Genomic DNA, 21,279 nt, shown 5'->3' on the forward strand with positions numbered 1-21,279 from the left:
AGGCCCTGCCTCCTCAGAGGCAAGGCCTGGAGGAGGCAAAACAGGGAAGCCAGGGCACTACCTGAGTAGATGCCCACTGGAAGAGGCAGAACTTTAAGCACCAAATATCTGTTTGGCCAATAAACGAATTTGCATGAACCGCTGAACCAACACTTCATCCCCATGTCTAGAAAGCTCTTATCCTTGGTGTGACCTATTTTGTCTCACACTTGAAAAATCTTTCCATTAAAACGAGGTATTTCTTCTCCCATGTCAATAATCCAGGCTGCCTTCAGATTGCTCTCATTTCTCCCCCTTTCAAGTGCTGATGTCCTCCACCCCTACCCTTTCCCCTGCCTTGTGGCTGTCATTCTGTGGGCTATGGCTTTGTTGTTTAATTTAGTAAGTGGCATAGCACTACAGCAATACATCAGTCTAGCTCGTACTCCCTTATATCTAAAATAGCACCAAGTTGCTCAGGATATTTTTTAATTGCAAGAATAGAAAAATAGAGGAAAAAGTTGCTCTGCTCCCCTTTCTACTGTCAAAACCCACTGCATACATCACCAGGATGTTACTCAAGAGAACAACACCCACAGCTTTATATGGAAGCGAATTAAGCAACCAGATTGCAGAATGGGGTAATCAAGAGTGCTCCAATTGCACCAAATAAACTGCAGCTCTAATGCTGTGCCAGAAAGGAGTGAAACAGCTTACAAAGGGGGCAGGGTGGATTACTTAAAACACATGTGGCCACTGAAAAATTGGTTAATTTCTGCTAACATTTTTCACTGAAAGGTACAATTGAATTGACACTAGATTTGGTCAGGCTCTTTTCTCCTCACAATATGATGGGGAATATAAGGGACAGTTCGAAATGTGAAACAAGAGGGTCTCAAGCTTGAACTTCTTTGGAAGGCTATAATTCAACCTTGCAGTGCTGTCCTCTAATACTAGCTGTGTGAGCACTGAAATTTGGGTGTTGGAAATTTTATATATTCAGGCATGCTATATAGGCATTATAAGAAAAAATGTCACAGACAGACACATTTCTCCTTTCCTGCCAATATCCTAGTTTGTTCCATTCAGGGTGGGAAAGGGAGAATGTTTATAGCTTAAGATCTTCAGGCTCAAATAGTACTACTGTACAGTATTCCAATAGAATTACAGCACACACATTCTCCATGCTCTTGGATGAAGGAGCACTGTACAATGAGAGAATTCTGTAGTGTCTGACTTAATTATTTCACATATCCCAGCCTGCTAGCTCTCTAGGATAATTCTAGCAAGACATTTATTGCTTCAAATAGCTGCATGGAGGTGAAATATTCAGCAGGTAAAGCATTGTCCGCCATGGTATCTTTTTGGGTCAAGGAAAGCTTTCTGGTTGAATTCATCTTCATCATATAGATAGTAAAGGCAGGTGTCTCCTTTATAAGGTAAAAAATAATAATAAATCTGACGGAAATGGATTCCAGTTTCTTCCAGACTTGACTCAAAGGGGTCTTGGTGCTTGGGCTATATCAATTTCCTTGCATTTTAGGAAGGAAAGGGTGTTCCAAGACGTTCAGCTGCCTGGCTGAAGTTAAGACCACCATCTTCCCTCTCTTTCCATGTACAAAAGTTGTCCAGACTGGCAGCTGAATCTAAGAGGGCATTTCCCTCTACCTCATCTGGGGCCGCAGAACAGCTGAAATGGCACAAGGTGACTCTTGTTACACCTCCAGTTCTGACCACTAACATATCCCAGCTTCTTCTCTGTGCCCTCCCTCCCCACCGCCGCCATCGGAGATAAGATGCCTCAGTCTGCTTGATAAGGCTAGAGCCAACTGTTGTGTCTCGTTGTCAGGGCTTGGAGGCAGAGGAGGATCCTAGGCTGCATTCATACTAGGTGCCGTCTTGTGTGGTGTTTTTTTCTTCTTCTTTCCGTCAGGAAAACCTGAACAAGCTCCAGATGTCTCGGAGATGAATGTGCAAATAAATAAGGTTCCCAAAACGGCGGGTTTTAAGTGCGCTTGAGGATGGCGTTTAAGGCAGTGGCACGAAAGTCACCGGCACTCAGAAATGCCCTTTCCCCAAACCCTTCCTGAGGGCTGTTGTGAAAAACGAGGAGTGTACCTCGTTCCCCCTGGGAAGAAGCAGAGAGACTGGCCTCGTGTTTGCGCACCTACACGCCGGGGTTGTTGCGCGCCCCCCCCCCATCGACCCGACCTGCGGCGCTGAAACGACCCCCTCCACGCCCGCCTTTACTACCCCCGTTTCCTCAGGCGGCCTTTCGCAGCGCCTGCCTCCGGTCCGCCCGGGCAGGCCGCCCCACCGCGAGAGAAGGGGGGCGCTCTCGCCTGGCGGGGGCTGGGAGGAGATGGGCGGGCAGAGCCTGGCGCCTGCGTGTCTCTCGGTGGGGCAAGAAAGGAGCTCCTCGCCGAGCGGCCGGGCGGAAGGAAGGAAGGGCGGGCGGGAGCTGGCTTCGGGGACACGTCCGCTCGGCTCTTGGCCCGGGGCTGGCGTGTGGCATGGCGGAGGCATCTGTGCCGAGCTCAGGTAAGGAGAGAAGAAGGGACGAACTGGGCAGGCCGTCGTGGCCGAAGGGCCTGGCGAGGGAGGGGGAAGCCCAGCCCCGGATGGCGAGGCGCCTCGTGTGACTCGACCGACCCGGGGGGGGGGGAGGCCGTCCCGTCCTGTCCCCGCCGGGGAAGTTCACCCCTCTGCCTCGGCTTCACTCGGGGTCCCCTGCCCGCCATCGCCCTTCCACCCAATTTCGCCCTAACTCGAAAAGCTGGTACCGTCCGCGGAGTGAGGGGGGGGGAGGGAAGGAAGGAAGGGGGTGACGGTGAAATGTTGTGGAGCGAGTTATTTCCTGGCTTCCTGGGCTGTAAACACGAGGAAGGGAAGGGAAAAACTACTCGTTTTTCACAACGGCGGCGGCGGCGGCACCAACCATTGCGACTGCTGTGCGTATATTTCGTGGATTTGTTCCACACGGACCCCTTCCCTACGACTCATCTACCACATCTGCATATCTTAGGAAGGAGGCTCAAGTGGGCAAAATGCCGGGCGGGACAAGCTGGGGATCAGGAGAGCCATCCTAGCGGGCGGGGGGGGGGAGGGGAGGAGGGGAATCTTCCTTCCCCAGCGTGATCTACTGCAGTGGATTTTGCATCAACAGATGTGATGCTCACGCAGAAAGGGGCATCTTGAACCTCCAGGGTGCCAGCTACTGTACAGCCAGAAAGAGTCAACACCGGGAAGATCCCATAGGGTGGAAATAAACGCATGACAGGTCATCCTGGGATACCCTCAGACGAATCGTTATCCATACTGGCACTGCATTACTGAAGCGTTGCATTATCTTGTCCGTGTTCAGCAGAGATTGCAGTTTGAGTAGGAGAAGACTGTAATCCTGTTGAACGTTTTGTACAAGCACGCTCTTCGGAGAGCCCCTAAAACATCCCCCCCCCGCCACCGCCTGTTTTGATTGAGAACCACTGTGGTAAGATTGCTTGAAATGAGAGGTATTTAAAAATAGAATTCTATTCTTTCAGTTCTGTCTTCTTACTTGTTCTGTTTAAATGGATTGCATCTTTTAAAATGTCATTTTAAATACAAAGCAGTGACCAAAATCCTGTTACTTCATGTAGTAAATCACCCTAAATAGACCCAATTAATCAATTGAAATTTAGTGAATCAACTCCTCTGCAAGTTCTATTGTTTGAAGTGGCCTACCCTAAATCTGGCTTACTGTACTAAAGTAAGTCTCAACTTAGTAGGCCATTTGAATCAATTGAACTGTAGAGGAATTGTCTCACTCATCAGTGATTCAGTGGGCCTACTCTAGTGTGACTTATTGTGCTATGCAACAGGATTCCAGCCGTTATTCTTTGGGCTTGATTACACATGAGAACTGTCAAATTGTTTTTGATTGGGAAAAACAATTACCTAAGTAAATTAACAGCAAGGAGTGTCTTGAGAATTTGACAGTGGATTGCAACATAGTAAGTAGACAACACTCATAAAATATACTGATACTAAGGTATGTTGGCATTCTCTGCTTCGGAGATACAGCTTTGCAGTGCTTGTGGTTATTGGGCATAATGTTGCATTAATTGGCTGGGATAATGCTAGCACTGTGATCTTAATCTTTTTATCAGGGGATTTTAGTCCAAGATACAATTATGTCGATAAAAGTTGTGCCAGCCTATTGTTCAGTTTCAACCCCCCCCCAGTAATTTTTTCAAAGCCTAAATGTATAAACTGAAGAAATGACAGTGTTTTCACATTACTTTCCCTGGCTGATATAACTGGGGTTTTCAGAATAGTAAAACACTTGTTTTAGTGTATACATTTCCCTTTTTCCTAGATTTGCTAAATCCAGATGCAGCTGACTTTATTCCAAGGGAAAGGCAGACTTACAGTCTAAACTGGAGCAGTCAGTCCAGACTGGAATTGGATCGAGATTCAAGCAGAAACATTATACCACCCCCTATTCAACCTAGGCACAGTAAATATGAAAGTTCTTCTGCAGATAGGCATACGTTTTACAGTCCAGAGAGCCAACGTAGATGTCAACCAGATTCATCACTTTTCAGCAGTATGGGTAAAACTAAAGGCCGCAACTTACAGTCTCAACGATGGCAAAGAACAAGGAGTGATAGAACACATGGCAAAAATCAGATAAAGCAAACAGCTGGTGGGACCTCAGAAGGTCCTATATGTTTAGATAGCAGATTGGTTGCAGGACGGAGGATGAATCCTAGAGATTATAGTGACAACTCTTCAGATAGCGAAAAAGAGGCTGCTACTGCAGATAATAGAGGAGCGAAGCCAAAGAAGACATATTTGATGCATTCACGTGGAAGAGGGTTGAAAGAAAAGGAGAAGCATCCACCTGAAAGGGATAAAAGAGTAACCTCTAAATGGAGAGACAAGACTTCCGATAACATGCTAGATCTGACTCAGTCAGACTCTTCTGAAGCTTCTCTTGGAAAAGCAGTGTCTGATGGCTTTTCAGACAATAGCATTGCACGAAGAAGGTACCCTTTTGCAAACAGATATTTTAAGGACCCTTCATGGAATAAAGAGACTGGCAAAAGGCAAGATACATCCAGGAGTAAAAATGCCAAGCATGTTAAGAATGCGTCTCTTCCACATCCTCCCAAAGAACGCAGCAGTGAGAAGAAGAAAGAATCTGTGATACACGAAAGAGGTTCAAACTTTGTGACTGTGGCACAGAAACAGCCATTGTGCCAAGCATCTACTCATGATGGCAGAAAGCCTCTGCTTCAAGAAGGATATAAAAACAGGCGCTGGAAAAAGCAAAATGATGCACCAAAGAGTAAGGAAACTCATACAGGTAATTCTCTCTTAATCTGGGTTAGGCCTAACTGCTCAGATAAGTGTAGTTTTGTAAGAGTGTTTTCCTTTGTAGTTAGTTTAATTGTTTTTTAAGTCCCAAAGCTGCTTGTGTGTTGGATGTGTAAGAAAGAAACACTTAAGCAATTTATTCACGAAGGCTTTCACGGCCGGGATCTAATGGTTGGTGTGGGTTTTTCGGGCTCTTTGGCTGTGTTCTGAAGGTTGTTCTTCCTAACGTTTCGCCAGTCTCTGTGGCCAGCATCTTCAGAGTGCTGTCCTCTGAAGATGCCGGCCACAGAGAGTGGCAAAACATTAGGAAGAACAACCTTCAGAACACGGCCAAAGAGCCCAAAAAACCCACAACAACCACTTAAGCAATTTTTTTTGTTATGGTATATGACTTAAAATTGTAGCAACAGAATATGCACCACTGGGTGAACAAGTGAAACATTGTGTTTTGTTAGATTTTGTTCTAACTTCTTCATGTTGAACAGGGCGTGATCAATAATAGTGATACAAATTGTTTTTCAATTTGTGTATTATTGGTTTTCAAAATGTTTGGAAAAAAAAGAGTGATTGCTTAGAAGCTTATCAGGAGTTCCTCAGTATGAAAGACCAGTCATGTCCAAGAAGCTTCTTTGGAGAACAACTTGCCTCCCATGGTATATTTTCTCCCAGCAATATTATGCTGGCAGGAAGGTTTGGGTTATATGTCACTGTCTACTCTCAATTCATGTGGAGCAGTGGATGAGCCCAACAGGCCTAGTCTTTTTCATTGCAAATTAGAACAGGTCCCAAAGTTTCTACAGCACTATGGTTTCTGTGGCAGACAAACAAGGTTCCATAGCTGTTGAGGAATGAGTCACAGTAGAATTTATATTTTTAATCACTGCTGAATGTGAAACCATAATAATAAAATATTGTAATAAAAAGTAACTTCCTGAAATACAGTGTCATGTTGCTTGGGGAAATTGTGCAGTAGCATTGATAACAGCACTGCTGTGTGCAGTCTCTCATCTTTTTTGTACTGCTGAGCAGACTGGTGTTCTGACATTGCCTGCTGTTTGATGGCTGTTGTACCCATGCTGCATATCTGAAGGAGTTCTTGCAGAAGATTAGAACACCTGCTACAATGATGGAAATCAATGGATTTTCTAGATAGAATATGTGAATTGAAATGCCCTGTCCTTGTAAATGACTTGTGGTGTTTCGTTTTGTCAGATGAAATCACACAATCAGGATTGAAGAGGAATACTGGAAGGAGTTTTGATAGTTGGAAGATAGTATGAAGTACAGTAATAGCTAGCTGAGCTTTAATACCATGAGAGTTTATTTTTCTGTGTTGCATGGTGGACATGGAAAACAACTGAGCCATGAAAACAACTGGGTGCGCCAGAAGGAAGCAGGTGGGATGAAGCTCACCTGCTTCCACTTATTCTTGTTGACAGTGCTATTTAACCACACAACCCTCTCCTATGATGGAAGTCTTGATGCTGCCAGTTTCTGATCCCACTTTAAGGTTCCCATTTCAGCACATTTTTTTCTGAATTCACTTGAGAGGATAGGTAACTTGTTTGAATACTAACATACTATCACTAATAATTAATACTAATTAAGTCTTTGAAATTTAAATAGTGTGTCAGCTTTTCTCAGCTCTTGTTGCATAAATTTACCCTTACACAGAAGCAACAGACCTGCAACAGAAGAGAGATTGTGTCTCTTTTTGAAATGTCCATGTTTTCCTAGCTAATGAGAGCAAAGGGCAAGGAATTATATCACTGTATCATTAGGTAAAAAGTAAAGGTAAAGGTTCCCCTTGACAATTTTTTTTGTCCAGTCATGTTCGACTCTAGGGGGCGGTGCTCATCCCCGTTTCCAAGCCATAGAGCCAGAGTTTGTCCGAAGACAATCTTCCGTGGTCACATGGCCAGTGCGACTTAGACACGGAACGCTGTTACCTTCCCACCAAAGTGGTCCCTATTTATCTACTTGCATTTGCATGCTTTCGAACCGCTAGGTTGGCGGGAGCTGGGACAAGCGACGGGAGCTCACTCCGTCGCATGGATTCGATCTTATGACTGCTTGGTCTTCTGACCCTGCAGCACAGGCTTCTGCGGTTTAGCCCGCAGCGCCACCACGTCCCTGTGTATCATTAGGTGAAATAAAGGAAATCAACCATGAGTGCTCACTGGAAGGACAGATCCTGAAGCTGAGGCTCCAATACTTTGGCCATCTCATGAGAAGAGAAGACTCCCTGGAAAAGACCCTGATGTTGGGAAAGTGTGAAGGCAAGAGGAGAAGGGGACAACAGAGGACGAGATGGTTGGACAGTGTCATCGAAGCTACCAACATGAATTTGACCAAACTCCGGGAGGCAGTGGAAGACAGGAGGTCGTGGCGTGCTCTGGTCCATGGGGTCACGAAGAGTCGGACATGACTTAACGACTAAACAACAACATCATTAGGTGTTGTAGAGTCATTCTGTGACATCATCTTGTTTGCCCATTTTGGTAAACATTAAGCCTCAGAGCAACTACAGAGGAGAAAAGCCATTCAGTAGTCCTGAAATATGATCTTTTATATGACTGGAATTTCCTTTGAAGCGAATTGCAGGTAATGTCCTCGCTTCTATCAGCAATTCCACATGTTCCCCAGCTACACCTTGCACTGAAGCAGGTACTCCTTGCACCAAATTCTTCACATCTATGCTTTGTGCACCACCATCATTTCATGCCTAGACTTTAAGCTGCTGATGTGTCAACATTTCACGTAGATCAAGGTGGATAAAAATCCATGCTTTTTAAAAATTAAATTGATTTAAATCATGATTTAAATAAAAATCATTTTTAAAATTTAAGACATCCAAAAAATCCAAAATATTATTTAAATCATAATTTAAATCAAACCTACCCTGATGTAGATGTTGCCCACATAAGTTGTAAGTATAAATAAAGTTTGACACAGCATATCTGTCCTGTATTTAAGTCTTTGTGAGCTCTAGACACTAAATTCTATAATCAGAATTTATTCATTTTAAAAACAACATAAGCTCTAAAGAAGTTTCTTTGGTGGTTGGGAGAGAAAGAGAGTTTTATTATCTGTACAGAATATACTGTATAGTGGTATGTACATGCAATGTATGCATGTGTTTATATGTGTGCATGTTCATGGTAAGATTAAAAGGTTGAAGAACATATCATGAAAACGGAGATACCATAGTATCATGCATGCGAGCCAAAGGCTTGAGACCAAAGCTCCATGGTGCAATGAAAATGAGGGCTGGCATGTGGCAGCTGCAGGGCCTTAGCCCTTTTGATCAAGTTACAGCTCTGTGGATGGTGTGAGGCCGGTAGCAGCCACCAGCTTGTGAGACCAGGTCTTCTCAGTGTCAGGTTGCTTGGGAATGCAGCCCAGAGCACTAATAAACTCCATACATGAATTGGCAAAATTAAAGTCAATATAGCACTGATGTGCTTCAGTAACTTTATTCAACAGTATTATGGTTCAGAATTTGTGTTTACTGAACAAGTGAGCAATGTGTTTGTGCACAGGTATAGAAATCTCTTTTTGTCTCTCTTAGGGTCTCTTATAGAGCAGCTTACCTCAGAAAAGTATGAATGTATGGTATGTTGTGAGGTGATCCGTGTGGTGGCCCCAGTGTGGAGCTGTCAGAATTGCTATCATGTATTTCACTTGAGCTGCATTAAGAAGTGGGCAAGATCTCCTGCAGCACAGACTGAAGGTTAGTACATTGCTTGCTAAACATATTGAGAAAATCACAATGCCAAAACTATAGATTCTGTCATCTTCCAGGTACTGTAGTATAAACGTATTGTTTTAATTCCTTTACTAATTTCATGCACGGAAACTTTGTTTGAATTTTATGTAAAACTTATAAAAAGATATTTGTCGTGTTGCAGTACTGTTTTTCTTTGAAAAACAAAAAAAATTGTATTTCCCTCCCCCCTTTTTTGGCAGATGGCAACAGTGGTTGGCGATGTCCTGCTTGTCAAAATGTTTCCTCTCAAGTTCCTAATATTTATACCTGTTTCTGTGGTGAGTATCTTTCACGTTTAGATTAGCCTGCTATCACTTCATAAAGATTACAGTGGTGCCTCGCTAGACAGTTACCCCGCATGACAGTTTTTTCGCTAGACATTGGCTTTTTGCGATCGCTATAGCGATTCGCAAAACAGTGGTTCCTATGGAGGAATTTCACTGGACAATGTTTGGTCCCTGCTTCGCAAACTGATTTTCACTAGACAACAATTTTGACAGCTCCCTCCGCGCTCGCAAATAGGTGTTTTCGGGACCTAAGCTTCGATTTAAACAGCTGATCGGCGGTTCGCAAAGCGGCTTTCCTATGGCCGATCTTCACTAGACAACAACGATTCTTGCCCATTGGAACGCATTAAACAGGTTTCAATGCATTCCAATGGGGAAATGCTTTTCGCTAGACAATGATTTCGCTAAACAGCGATTTCAGTGGAACGGATTATCATCTAGCGAGGCACCACTGTAATTCTGAAAATCTGATAACTTTAGCACGTGTTCCTTTGGTAGGAAAACTGAATTTTTCCAACTTAGTATTATGAAGCTTCCACTACATTTTTATAATAATATTATTATTAATTCAGTTTCTGAATAGGTAGCTTAATCAGAATTAACTTGATTAATTAATTAAAATAGTTTAATCAGAATTTAATTGGAAAGCAGAAATGTGTGGAGTGATAAATAAGATTAGCATGGTCAGCTTTTGTTAAAAAAAAAGTCTTTTATATTTAACATCTCTAAAGTTAAGATTCATTATGATCCATGTATATTCCCAGTATGTTGTTGTGGAAATCTGGAAAAACTCACAAAAACTCAAAGAGCAATGGAAAAACAGATGCGAAATATCAGACGAATAGATACAGTTAAGAAATTAAGTTATTCAACAAAGAGACAAAAGTGATAGATGTAAAAGAACAAATAGCATCATTAAAATGAAGACGGACCGACCACAACCTGCAACAAGTATATGCGCCCTGGAATAAAGGAATACATTCCTCAGGCATGACCTTGGATTTGAAAAGGAATATAGCAAGACCACAGATGAGATGGATGCATGGTTTTAAAAGATTAACAAGGATGGCATGGATTACAGTAGTGCAAAATGGAAATTTCTGGAAGCAAAGGGGAAGGCCTGTGTCAAACATTGAATGTCAAGAGGCTAACGAAGACATTCTTGATTGTTCACTTTCTGTTTATCAGAAGTAATAATCATCAGATGTACATATTGTATTCTTATTTCTATTTTGCTTTAAATATGGTTCAAGCAGATCATATATCTCCATCACACAACCGTTTTCAAGCTATAATTGATACTGGTAATTACAGTCAGCAGTTCTTGGGAAAACAGTTTGCTTAGGCATATAGACAGGACTTGAAAAATCTACTTGTCCATTCCTCTGTGACGAGTGAAAAAATGCTGCTTGACAAGCCACAGCTCCCTCCCTCCCTCTCTCCCTTCTTGCCTCCTTACCCTCAGTCCGTCTCTCTCTCTCTCTCTCACGCACACACACACATCTTCATCCTGTAGTCCTCCCTTCCCATTGCAAAAGGAAAAACAGCCCTCTTCTCGTGAGAAGAGAGTTCGAGCGGCACATAGATACATAGCTCTGCAGGAGAATGTAGAATAGTCCCATGCTGGAGAATATGGAGATTTCCTGCTCCCGATTTCAACCGAACGACCTGGCTCCTTAAGAGGCCAGACGCTTTTGCTTTCAATTTTATTTTTGGTGGAAACATTAAAAAGCATTCAAAATGAGCAGGCACGCAGATAATAAATAAACCCAAGTCTGAGGGTATACAGTATTTATTTTGGGTTTGTACACATTGTTATGTAGAAAGTGCCTAGTTAAAATTTAAATTTTAAGTTTAAACATAAATTGCAAGGCTATAGTCCGGTCATGCTTCCAGTGAAATTTTTGACTGACTGGTGAGACATTCTAAAAATTTTCAAGCCCTTTGTATAGACCTTGATCTGAAGGTAGATTGTGCCTTGAAAAAACTATGTACAGTATTAGGGGGCTCTCCTTAAAAATATGGGATATGACTGAGGATATGGGACATGGAAGAGGACAAATAACTGCCCTAAACTGTGGATTTTTGCCTGATTTATGGTGACACCCTTTCCCCAGTAGCTATGCAAACTCCATTGCACTTTGCTCAGGAATGTGTCTCAACATTCTTATGCAAACTGTTTTTAGTTAGCTTGATTTATGATCCAAACCAGACTGTTTGTTTATAAACAAACCTGATACTAAGCTTCTTTGCTTTTCTTCACTGTTCTTCAGTGAGGACAACTGCAATAGGTGGAATTTATTCAGTGGGATTTGTCCAGCATGTTGCCTATCCTGGGACTGGCCACACTGAAGAGGGGCAGAAACACCTATCCAGATAATGTAATTGTGTACATATACATGCATGCTCATGGAGAGGCATTTAATCAAAACAGATCTATTTTGTTTGTCTGTCTTGATAAGGATATATATGAAATATACTGTTTGATATGGCATGGATCTGACATCTTGTCTACTGCTGCATAATTTGCTGTCACTATGGAAACATTCAGCTCCATCTTCTACAGCTTGCTTGGATTGAGTGACATATGTTCAATAGTTATAATAGAACATTAGCCATTGTGAGTGTAACTGTTTTGAGTTCTTAAATAGCTGAGAGATGTGCTGAAATATCATGTAGTAGGGAGGAATATGGGGGAGAAGTTGTAGGCAGACTGGTAAGAACCATGGAGATCTTGAGTTATATTTCCAGATGGGTATCATTACTTAATGGCACCACATGTAGACAAGGTAGTCCTGGACTATAGAGGTCTATAAGAAGAAAATAGTGATATGAATTATGTGTGCTGCAAAAATTTTAATTGGGCATTTGGCTGTCCTGCTTGTACAAGTCATATTAGTCTTTTGTAAAGTGTTAAAGAATTGGCGTAAAATTTCCTACATCATTAAGAATTAAAAATTTGAAATGTTTGCATTTTAAATACTGTATAACCTCATATCTGATTTCTTTCCTCTTGGAGCAGAAGCATAAACCTTTTTGGTGTTGGATTCCTTCTCTAGGTAGGGTGAAAAATCCTGAATGGAATAGAAATGAAATTCCACACAGTTGTGGAGAACTCTGTAGAAAGCGAAGATCAGCTCAAGACTGTCCGCACTTGTGTAACATGTAAGTGTATTTTTGAAATGTTCAGTGAACTAGATGAGATGCCAGAATTCTTGAAAAATATTCTGGTTAATTCTCCTTTTCTTAAGTATTAGGAGTTGCGTAGTTTTATCAGCGGCCCATTTAGCCATAGATATGTTTAATGAGAGCATAAGCAGAACTCTGGGTGGTGCAGATGCTGGTGATGAGGACAATTAGGTATAAGCAGCTACTGTACAGGCTCATATGTCCCCCAATTTCTCTCAGCCCATCTCTTTTGCAGTGAGAAATAACACCTCCCCCCTTATCTGTTAATTTTTATCATTGGGAAGCATTACATGAACACTGACGTTATCTGGAGTTGGAGATGATTGGAACACCAGAGGTGATTCACACTCCTGAATGAAGAGTGAGGCAGCGTTTGTGCCATTCATTTATACATCTACCAGCCGCCTTTGTTTTGTGAGGCATGGCAGGGTAGGTGGGAGGGTGCAAATATGTCTGAAATAGCATATGGCATTTTAAGAATTGGAGGTTTCATTTTGGAGAAAAAGACTCAGCTGTGAAAATAGGCATGCTGTGTGGGGAAGCATCAGGCTGAAACAGGCAAGCTTTCCAGTCATACCAGGCAGAGAGGTTTCAGTGCCTTGATCAATTTTGTATATATCTCATAGTGACTATTATCCTGCTGCTACTGCCTATTTACCCTTGGAATATCCACTTGTCATCAGAATTCATTTTAGGAAGTAAACATGTACAGATTTTCGTGATTATTGTTCACAATTTTCTTTGCAAGGTTGAAATTGTTTATTTCTTCCATATGTATGTAATGCTGTTGGCTATAAAGCATTTCATGCTGGAAGTACTTAAGTACTACAATTATTAAATCTTGTTACATAAATTAAAATTCTAACCATACATTAATAACAATAGGTGAAAATATTTACTAGCTGTGGTAAATAAGATTAAGATGAAAATTTACAAAGCTGAAATTAAGTTACACATTTCTTGTTTTTAAGTCTCTGTCATCCAGGACCTTGCCCATCATGCCCTGCTTTCATGACCAAAAAATGTGAATGTGGACGCACAAGGTGAGATAATTTTTAGATAGTTTTTCACAAAATAATTTAGAATTATTTTTTTCCTGATGTCAGTAAAGAGATTAAAACGATATTTTGCAATATTTTGCCAGTATTCTTTGATAATTGGCAGGCTGTTTCTCACAATCTCAGTCTCCAATGCTATATGCCACCTATATATTGTATAAATCTTTGTATGGGGTTCCATCCAATCCACTCCTCTCAATTTCAGCCACTGCTTTTAATGACAGTGAGTCTGTTATGAAACTAGAAATCCTGAAACATTGCAGTTAGGGATTAAAAATTCAGCTAGTTAAGGAGGAATGCACGGCAGCAATTTGAATATTTTATGAATTGTTGTCTTCAAGCGAAAGTGTTCTGTATGTTTTTTCTCTATTAGCTGATGGAAATGGGAATGAAATTCACAGAGGCTCTGTAGCTAAACCTGCATGAGAAGTAGATACCACACTCCCTGCTTTAATTGCCTAGCAGTTGCTTGCTGCCTCCATGATTGTACCACAAATAACTCTTCCTGTTATGACTAATTGTGCCCTGTTGTGTGGGAGATTCCTGGCATTAAGACATTCCAGACAATTCATGATTTGTGGGCAGGTTTGATATAACCGACAAGGTGCAGCATAATTTATGGATGAACCTCAACTTTTATTTTTCATACCTCTACTCATGTGGAAAATGAAGATGTCAAAAAGGCCTTTCTCTCTCTCTTGACCTATTATTTTAAAGGTGTTTTTATCTTAGGTTGACCCTGGAAGGAAATCTTGTCATTTTATTAAAACTAAGAAAAATAGTGAAAGGTAAATATTTTAGGAACATTAGGCTCAGGTTTTCAGCTTTAAGTTGCTTTTTGTGTGTGGTAGTATGATTATAATGCAGAGTTTTAGATTAGATTGTGCTTTTGAAATTGCCACCTACCTGTCATCTATTCTTTCTCTTAGTTGTACTTTCTTTTGTTGCTATTATTATAGAATGTGTGTGCACAGACCCTGAAATCTACATTATTCTCTCACATGTGTATTATGTAAAAATGGACATGCAGGGGTTTTGTATGAAAAGGTATATTTGAGTGCTAAATCACAAAGTATAAAGCAGAGCATTGCAGGTTGGAGTTAATTGTGTTACACTGCAGCTCTGATCTTGGTTTAGGAAAAGCCATGTTTTACATTGATGTTTAATCCCGGTGGGTCAGACAAATAGAAGAAGAAGCAGAATTGGTACCTAGTTTCTATATTGTTTTCTTAACACTGCGGTCCTTATTTTATCCTCAGATTAAACATAAGCTGCACATTCTAGAAATAGAAAGTGTTCCTTCTGTCATTGTAGTAGTATAGCAAAAGCAGTATTGTGCCCCTTAAAGACTAATAGAGTTGTTTCAAAGTGTACTTGTTTGTTTTAAAATATAAATATTTATATGCCGCCTTTCTCCTGGAGGATCCAAGGAGGCTTACATTTATTAAGATCCATTTTCTCAGACTTGTGTCTGAGGAATTTATTAGGGAGCAAATGAGCAAAATATGGGGGGCACACATTTATTTGTTTGGTTGTCTTACTGTAACGTATGAAAGGGCTACTTACCTTTTCTAATGAATATGAAGATTCAGGGCATGGCACATGTGGTTATAGTGTTTGATACAGATAACAAAATTTATCGGATAGCTTTGAATCAACTATAGCAGTGGTTCCCACTCTTGTGTAACTCAGGTGTTCTTGGACTGCAACTCCCCGAAGCCGCCACCACTAGCTGTGCTGGCTGGAGTTTCTGGGAGTTGCAGTCCAAGAATCCCAAGGTTGGGAACCACTGTATCAGAGAGTAAAGCTGGTTATTTCAGATTTGTAAGAAGCATATTTATTGCATAGATTTCTTAATCTCAGATGGTACCAGGAAAGGAGGAATTCACAAGTTTTGCATTATATCCTATCTTCCAGGAAATATAGCACTGAATTTCCAATTTTATCACATCAGGTTTACAAACACACTTCTGAGATCATGCTGGATTTCTCATAGTACTAACAAGGATGTTACTTTGCCTCCTGTTTGCTCATGTGCTAGAATGTTGGCTGGAGTAACCAAATAGAAAGGGGTTTTATTTCATGTTTTGTTTTGTTTTAATCTTGGATAGCATTTGTCTGATTGAGTTCTCAGATGACTTTATTCACAGGCATTATAAACTCAGACTAATTGTAATACAGTTGTATCTGAGAAAGGTGTCTAAGTATTTTTCTAAACAAAATGACTGCTAGTTCAAAGTTATATTTTGGTATAACCTGCTGTGTGCTTCTACAACTGTGTAATTATAAAGAATGCTTTTTCATTTTCAAACAGTGCAAAAGTATATGTTTTAACACACACCAACTCTGCTCTGCCAGAAGCATTTTTCCTGTTTGAATAAAGATCCCTGTGGTTTGCTGTTACGAAATTACGTTCTCTTTAGTTTAGCAAACTCCTCAACAGAGTGCATATCAAAGCCTCAGAGTTCCTTGCCTGTTAATATTAACAGACCCTTCTCTAAATTTATGCAGTAACATTCAGAGATAATGGGCAATGATAAATATCACTACAATTTCCTGATCTGCATGCTATTCCTGGTGACTGATTTAGTTTTCTTTTACAGCCATTCTGTTCGCTGTGGGCATTCTGCTGCAATTCAGTGTACTAATATATGTGGGAATGTTTTGAATTGTGGTAAACATAATTGTACCCAGATATGCCATTCGGGAAAATGCCAGCCATGTGAACTGACTGTACAGCAAGGTAAGAGATGAATGGAAACTTTCCTAGTTTTTTTTAATAGCACACTTATTCTTTTTTCATGTACAAGATTTGCAGACTGTTTTTTAAATAACTCATACAATCTAATAAATTCAGTTATGGAAGAGCAACCAAAATCACAACAACAACAACTATTGTTGTTGTTGTCGGTGACCAGGAAGATAAATATATACAAAGAGAACAATGAGCAACTGGCTCTTCTGATTCTTTCAATTAAATGGTAAAATGACATATAGGATCTGTCTACCTGATATAAATCCACTTGGTCAAGATGTCTGATATATATCCAGTTGTGAAGGAGAGGCTTAGGCATCTCTCATGTTGGAAAAAGAGAATGCTGATTCACGTGGCCTCTGGAGCACGCCACCTCTGAAGCAATTTCAATTTTAAAAACATTACCATTTGAAAGGTTTTTAAAAATGTTTGACCAAAAAAGTAATACATTTAATGTAATTTCCGATGTATTTTTTTAAACCTCTGGACAGTATTTGCACTTGGCCAATTCTGACTAGCATTTTACCATTTGTGTAACTCCATTGTGATGAGAATACACTACTATATTATGGTTAACTACTGTACTTCAACATTTACGTTCAGCTCTTTGATATAGTTAACATTCTTTTTAAAACTGATACTGTACAAGCATTGTTGTTCCAGAAAGTATTATTCTTTCCAGAAAATGCGCTTTCCCCCAATGCTTTTTTGTGATAACCCTTTCCACTTGTGTCCCCAACCCACAATTCTGTTTCCCTATATAGTGTGCTATTGTGGAAGCACGTCTCGAGAAGTGTTGTGTGGAACAAGTGAAGAGCATTTCTCTTGTCTGAGAACTTGTGGCAAGTAAGGGACTTGTTCTGCTTATGGTGTGACTGTAATGTTGTCAATACCTATGAATTCATCTAGCCTTACTAGTAACAAATTATTTTTTTAATTTCAGAAAATTATCCTGTGGAATGCACACCTGTGCTCAAGTATGCCATCCCCAGTCATGCCAACCCTGCCCACGGCTTCCACAAGTAGTGCATTGTTGCCCTTGTGGACAAACGCCTCTCAGTAAATTATTAGAGCTGGGGTGTAGAGAGCGTCAACTTTGCACAGATCCTATCCCATCATGTGGAAGAACATGTGGGAAACCTCTGCCTTGTAGTAGCTATGGTAATTGCTGTATTAGTTTACATCTTTAAAATGCCTTTGTGTTTGAATTTCTTCTTCCCCAGAATGAAATTTCTGTTGAAATGGTGCCTTATGCTTTGCAGTATTTTCTCACATCTATATAGCCACTAGGCCCTAGGATAAACCATGAAAGCATTTTGGTTAAACAGTAGTATTCCCAATGAGATGAAATCATATGTACAGTAGCCAATACATTGAACATTATTAACCCACTGTGATGTGATGTAATGGATATAGAATCATACATGGACTGGGATCTGTTGTCAAATCCCAAAGGTTGTTGATCAGACAGTCTCTGTGACTTAACAGTCATGAATGATCAGCCAACCTGAGTAGTGGCTTGTCCCCTAAATGGGTGGGATATAAATGTAAACAAACAAATAAATAAATATCTGTTACCCACCTCTACATTTTATAGATGTTTCAAAAGGGGATTTGAAAGTAGTGGGGTTTTGTTGTTGTTTGCTAGCAATGTTGTTGTCTCAGATATGAAATATGTAATTTTGATCAGAAAGTATTGCTGCAGTTTTTTTTTCAAACTTCAGTTAAAGATAATCTCTTCCTTATGTGTAGATGCTGTTCATACATGTGAAAACCTCTGCCATGAGGGAGAATGTGGGCAGTGTTCCCGCACATCAAAGATTTATTGTAGATGTGCCTTAAAAGCAAAGGTAATTTTTGAAAATAATGAGGAACAGACTTTCAAAAATGAGAAGGAACAGTAAAATTGTCTGACACACTGAATTACGGGAATACGAGTATGTGGCCCTCCAGATGTTGCTGGAGTGCATTTCATACACCATCAGGCCCTGGGGTGAGGGGATCAGGATGTAACATCTGGAGGGTTACTTGTTTCACCACTTGTGGACTGTTATATTGCTTTTAAAATATGTGTGATATTTTCAATCTCACTTTGCAAAACAGTCTCAATTTACCACCCCCAATGCCATGTGAGGTATGTCTTCCGCTATAACCTTTTGCAACCTTTATTGAATTTGTTGTTCCTTATGATAATCTTGCATATTTTCTTCACAGTCTGCATAATATATTTTGAAATGTTTGCATTGCTAATATTTAGCAGCTGATCATTTGCCATTTTGCACTTGGTCATGGCTAAGAATATTAGTTATTTCATCTTGTGCATTAGGCTTGAATCAGTGAAGAGCCAACCTAGTTTCAAATTATGCAATTTAAATTATCATGAAGTACAAACTCTCAAACACTATTTTAAAAAATATTTTAATACTTTGATGTATATTCTCATACATTCCATAACTAATTTGGCTTTGGGTGTCACTTTGTGGATTTCTGGTTATACGTCCAAGTGATCCATTAAAATAGATACCATTACATATTGGAGAATCCTGAATGACAGAGAATATCTTCTGTGTCTTTATTTTCTTCTTTGAAAACTGCCCCATGGGACTCTGGATCGTACAATGCAAGCTCTTGCTGATCTATTCAGTTCTTTACTTGGTTCAGATATTTCTAGGCATGTCTTGATCACTTCTGTATTTTGGAAGTTCCAAAGACAAGTGTAGTCAGTGTGTTGATTGCGAAACACATGCTACTCTCTTGCATTGCTTTTGTCCCAAAAAGTTACTTTTTGTGTACTTTGGGAACAGCCAGCCTCTTTGCAATCTGTTGAGTCTGTTCATACACATTCAGACTTAGGGCAGAAGGTCCCTGTAGCAATTGAAGTGCAGTTCTGGTTATTATGCCATGTCCTGAATGCCAGTCTAATATTATACAGTATATAGCTGTGATCTAATTGATTTTCTTTTCTTTAGGAAGTTCCCTGTGCTTCCCTCAAAAATCAAGGTAAATGTCTTATAGAGGTATTAACTTATAATGAATCTGAGATAGAAGCCTATTCAGTGCTTAAATTTAGTGAATGAAATTCACAAAGTTAATTCAGCTCATTCAGCTTAAGCTTTCAATTACTGACCAATGAAAAAGAAGTGCATGCTTCATTAGCAGAAATGTTACCTGGTCTACCAGTTTTGGGAACCCTCATTGTCTCAGGAAATGTAGATCGTTGCCTTTGTTCTCATGAAGTTCCATACTCAAATTATTCAGAGTGGAAGGCATTGCAGGTTGAATCAGTCTTAATTAGATTGTATTCGAGAAATTTATTCGCAGTTTTCCGAACTGCTTGTAAAAGCTGACAAAAATATGTTTCTATACTATTTTTACTATTTTGCAGTGTGATGCAAAATAATGTAAAAATCAGAAACAATAAAATCAAATATTATTGTTGGTATGCTGCCACCTACTAGTCTGTAGTGTATGTTGGCAGCATCACCTGTGACGAAAGGTCCATTGAAGCAATTACACTTTCAGCTTGTGGCAACATGATAGTAGTGTCAGCATATACAGTACTTGAAATCAAGGAGAGGCTGGTTCATAGAGTAAATGCTATTTCTGAGAAGGGACTTTTTCAGATAATTGCATCACTACAAGATAAGTAACTAATGCCTGCAGCGTCTTCAATATGACTTTATCTGCTGATCTTAATATGCAGGGAAGACATTCTGGGATGGTTACTCCTTCTGGTTAAATGAGCTCTGCTTTCTACATATTATGAATAAAGTCTTTGTACCTGTCTTGCAATGACTAAACTGGTTTGCTTATCAGAATAAGGTTGCAGTGGGGGCCACAAAATAGGCATGTTAGTTTTCAATGCATGGCAGTGAATTAAAAATATTTTGTGCTTTGTAGTTGGTGTATTCCTGTGTGACAAACGGTGCAACAAGAAATTATCATGCGGACGACACAAATGTAATGAACTTTGCTGCGTGGTAAGTTCATGAACGTGATCCAGGGAATTTGATCAGTATAAAAATCATTAATTTGTTCTTTTAATATTTGATACAAATATTTTTCTTCTGATGATTTCATGTTCTTTTTAGGATAAAGAACACAAGTGCTCTTTGATTTGTGGGCGCAAACTCAACTGTGGAATCCATAGATGTGAAGAACCTTGTCACCGTGGCAACTGTCAGAAGTGTTGGCAGACCAGTGAGTGCACATCAGGGTTGTATGCTCTTCAGTTTCCATGTTCATAATCTTCCTTTGTTTAAAATGACATTCTTTTGATTGGATACAATCCAGTGAAAGTTTAGTTATCTGAGTTATGACTAAACAAAGCACTTGTTTTGCTTGCAACCATGTAAGTTTTAAAGATAAATAGTCATCATCTGTAGATAATATGGTTGGTTTGAAAAGTTATCCAACAGGGTAACTTGAGACGGCTTGGGTGTTGTACATAGAATTGTTCAGTGTTCATCCTCCTTATGAGATATATAATAATCTAATTGTTTGACGTGATTGTGAAACCGTTTCCCAGATTTGACAAAGACTATGTCTGGTCAGGGAGTCTGACATCTGAATTTGTTTTGTTTGCTTGTTTAAAATATTTTTGCCCCGCTTTTGTCCTTAAAAAAGAAGCCAAAGCGGCCCTAAGAGTCATAAAATCAGAAACCTGTGTTTGTCAAGGGTTAATTCCAGAATGAGATCAGACGGTGATTTCCAATCATATCAAAATTCAGCTTGCTCAGTTCTACAGCTTTATTCATCTACATTGCATCTACTGTATGTTCTATAAGAACAAAAATAATTCAAAGTTGTTGAGAACATCCAAAAAGTCTTATAGGTATGGAAAAACTGTAGGCACAAATGCTTAAACATAAATCTATTCTT

At 40.0% G+C, this 21,279-nt stretch overlaps 1 protein-coding gene across 2 annotated transcripts in view; it reads left to right on the plus strand.

Annotated features, from left to right (window-relative positions):
• Window positions 1-2,198: 2,198 nt before the first annotated feature.
• NFX1 (nuclear transcription factor, X-box binding 1) overlaps window positions 2,199-21,279 on the plus strand; it is a 48,170-nt gene continuing 29,089 nt past the window's right edge. Inside the window, exons 1-13 of one of the 2 annotated variants that reach the window (XM_072998477.2) lie at window positions 2,199-2,520; window positions 4,337-5,329; window positions 8,912-9,073; window positions 9,310-9,387; window positions 12,456-12,561; window positions 13,557-13,628; window positions 16,247-16,386; window positions 17,163-17,244; window positions 17,342-17,559; window positions 18,151-18,248; window positions 19,368-19,398; window positions 20,299-20,378; window positions 20,490-20,598. In XM_072998477.2, coding sequence (XP_072854578.2) covers window positions 2,493-2,520; window positions 4,337-5,329; window positions 8,912-9,073; window positions 9,310-9,387; window positions 12,456-12,561; window positions 13,557-13,628; window positions 16,247-16,386; window positions 17,163-17,244; window positions 17,342-17,559; window positions 18,151-18,248; window positions 19,368-19,398; window positions 20,299-20,378; window positions 20,490-20,598 — 2,197 coding nt within the window. In that variant the 5' untranslated portion in view covers window positions 2,199-2,492. The remainder of the gene's footprint in view (window positions 2,521-4,336; window positions 5,330-8,911; window positions 9,074-9,309; window positions 9,388-12,455; window positions 12,562-13,556; window positions 13,629-16,246; window positions 16,387-17,162; window positions 17,245-17,341; window positions 17,560-18,150; window positions 18,249-19,367; window positions 19,399-20,298; window positions 20,379-20,489; window positions 20,599-21,279) is intronic. The other variant, XM_072998478.2, reaches the window with a different exon arrangement.

The sequence above is a fragment of the Pogona vitticeps genome, chromosome 4, assembly GCF_051106095.1.
Source record: "Pogona vitticeps strain Pit_001003342236 chromosome 4, PviZW2.1, whole genome shotgun sequence".
NCBI lineage: Eukaryota > Metazoa > Chordata > Lepidosauria > Squamata > Agamidae > Pogona > Pogona vitticeps.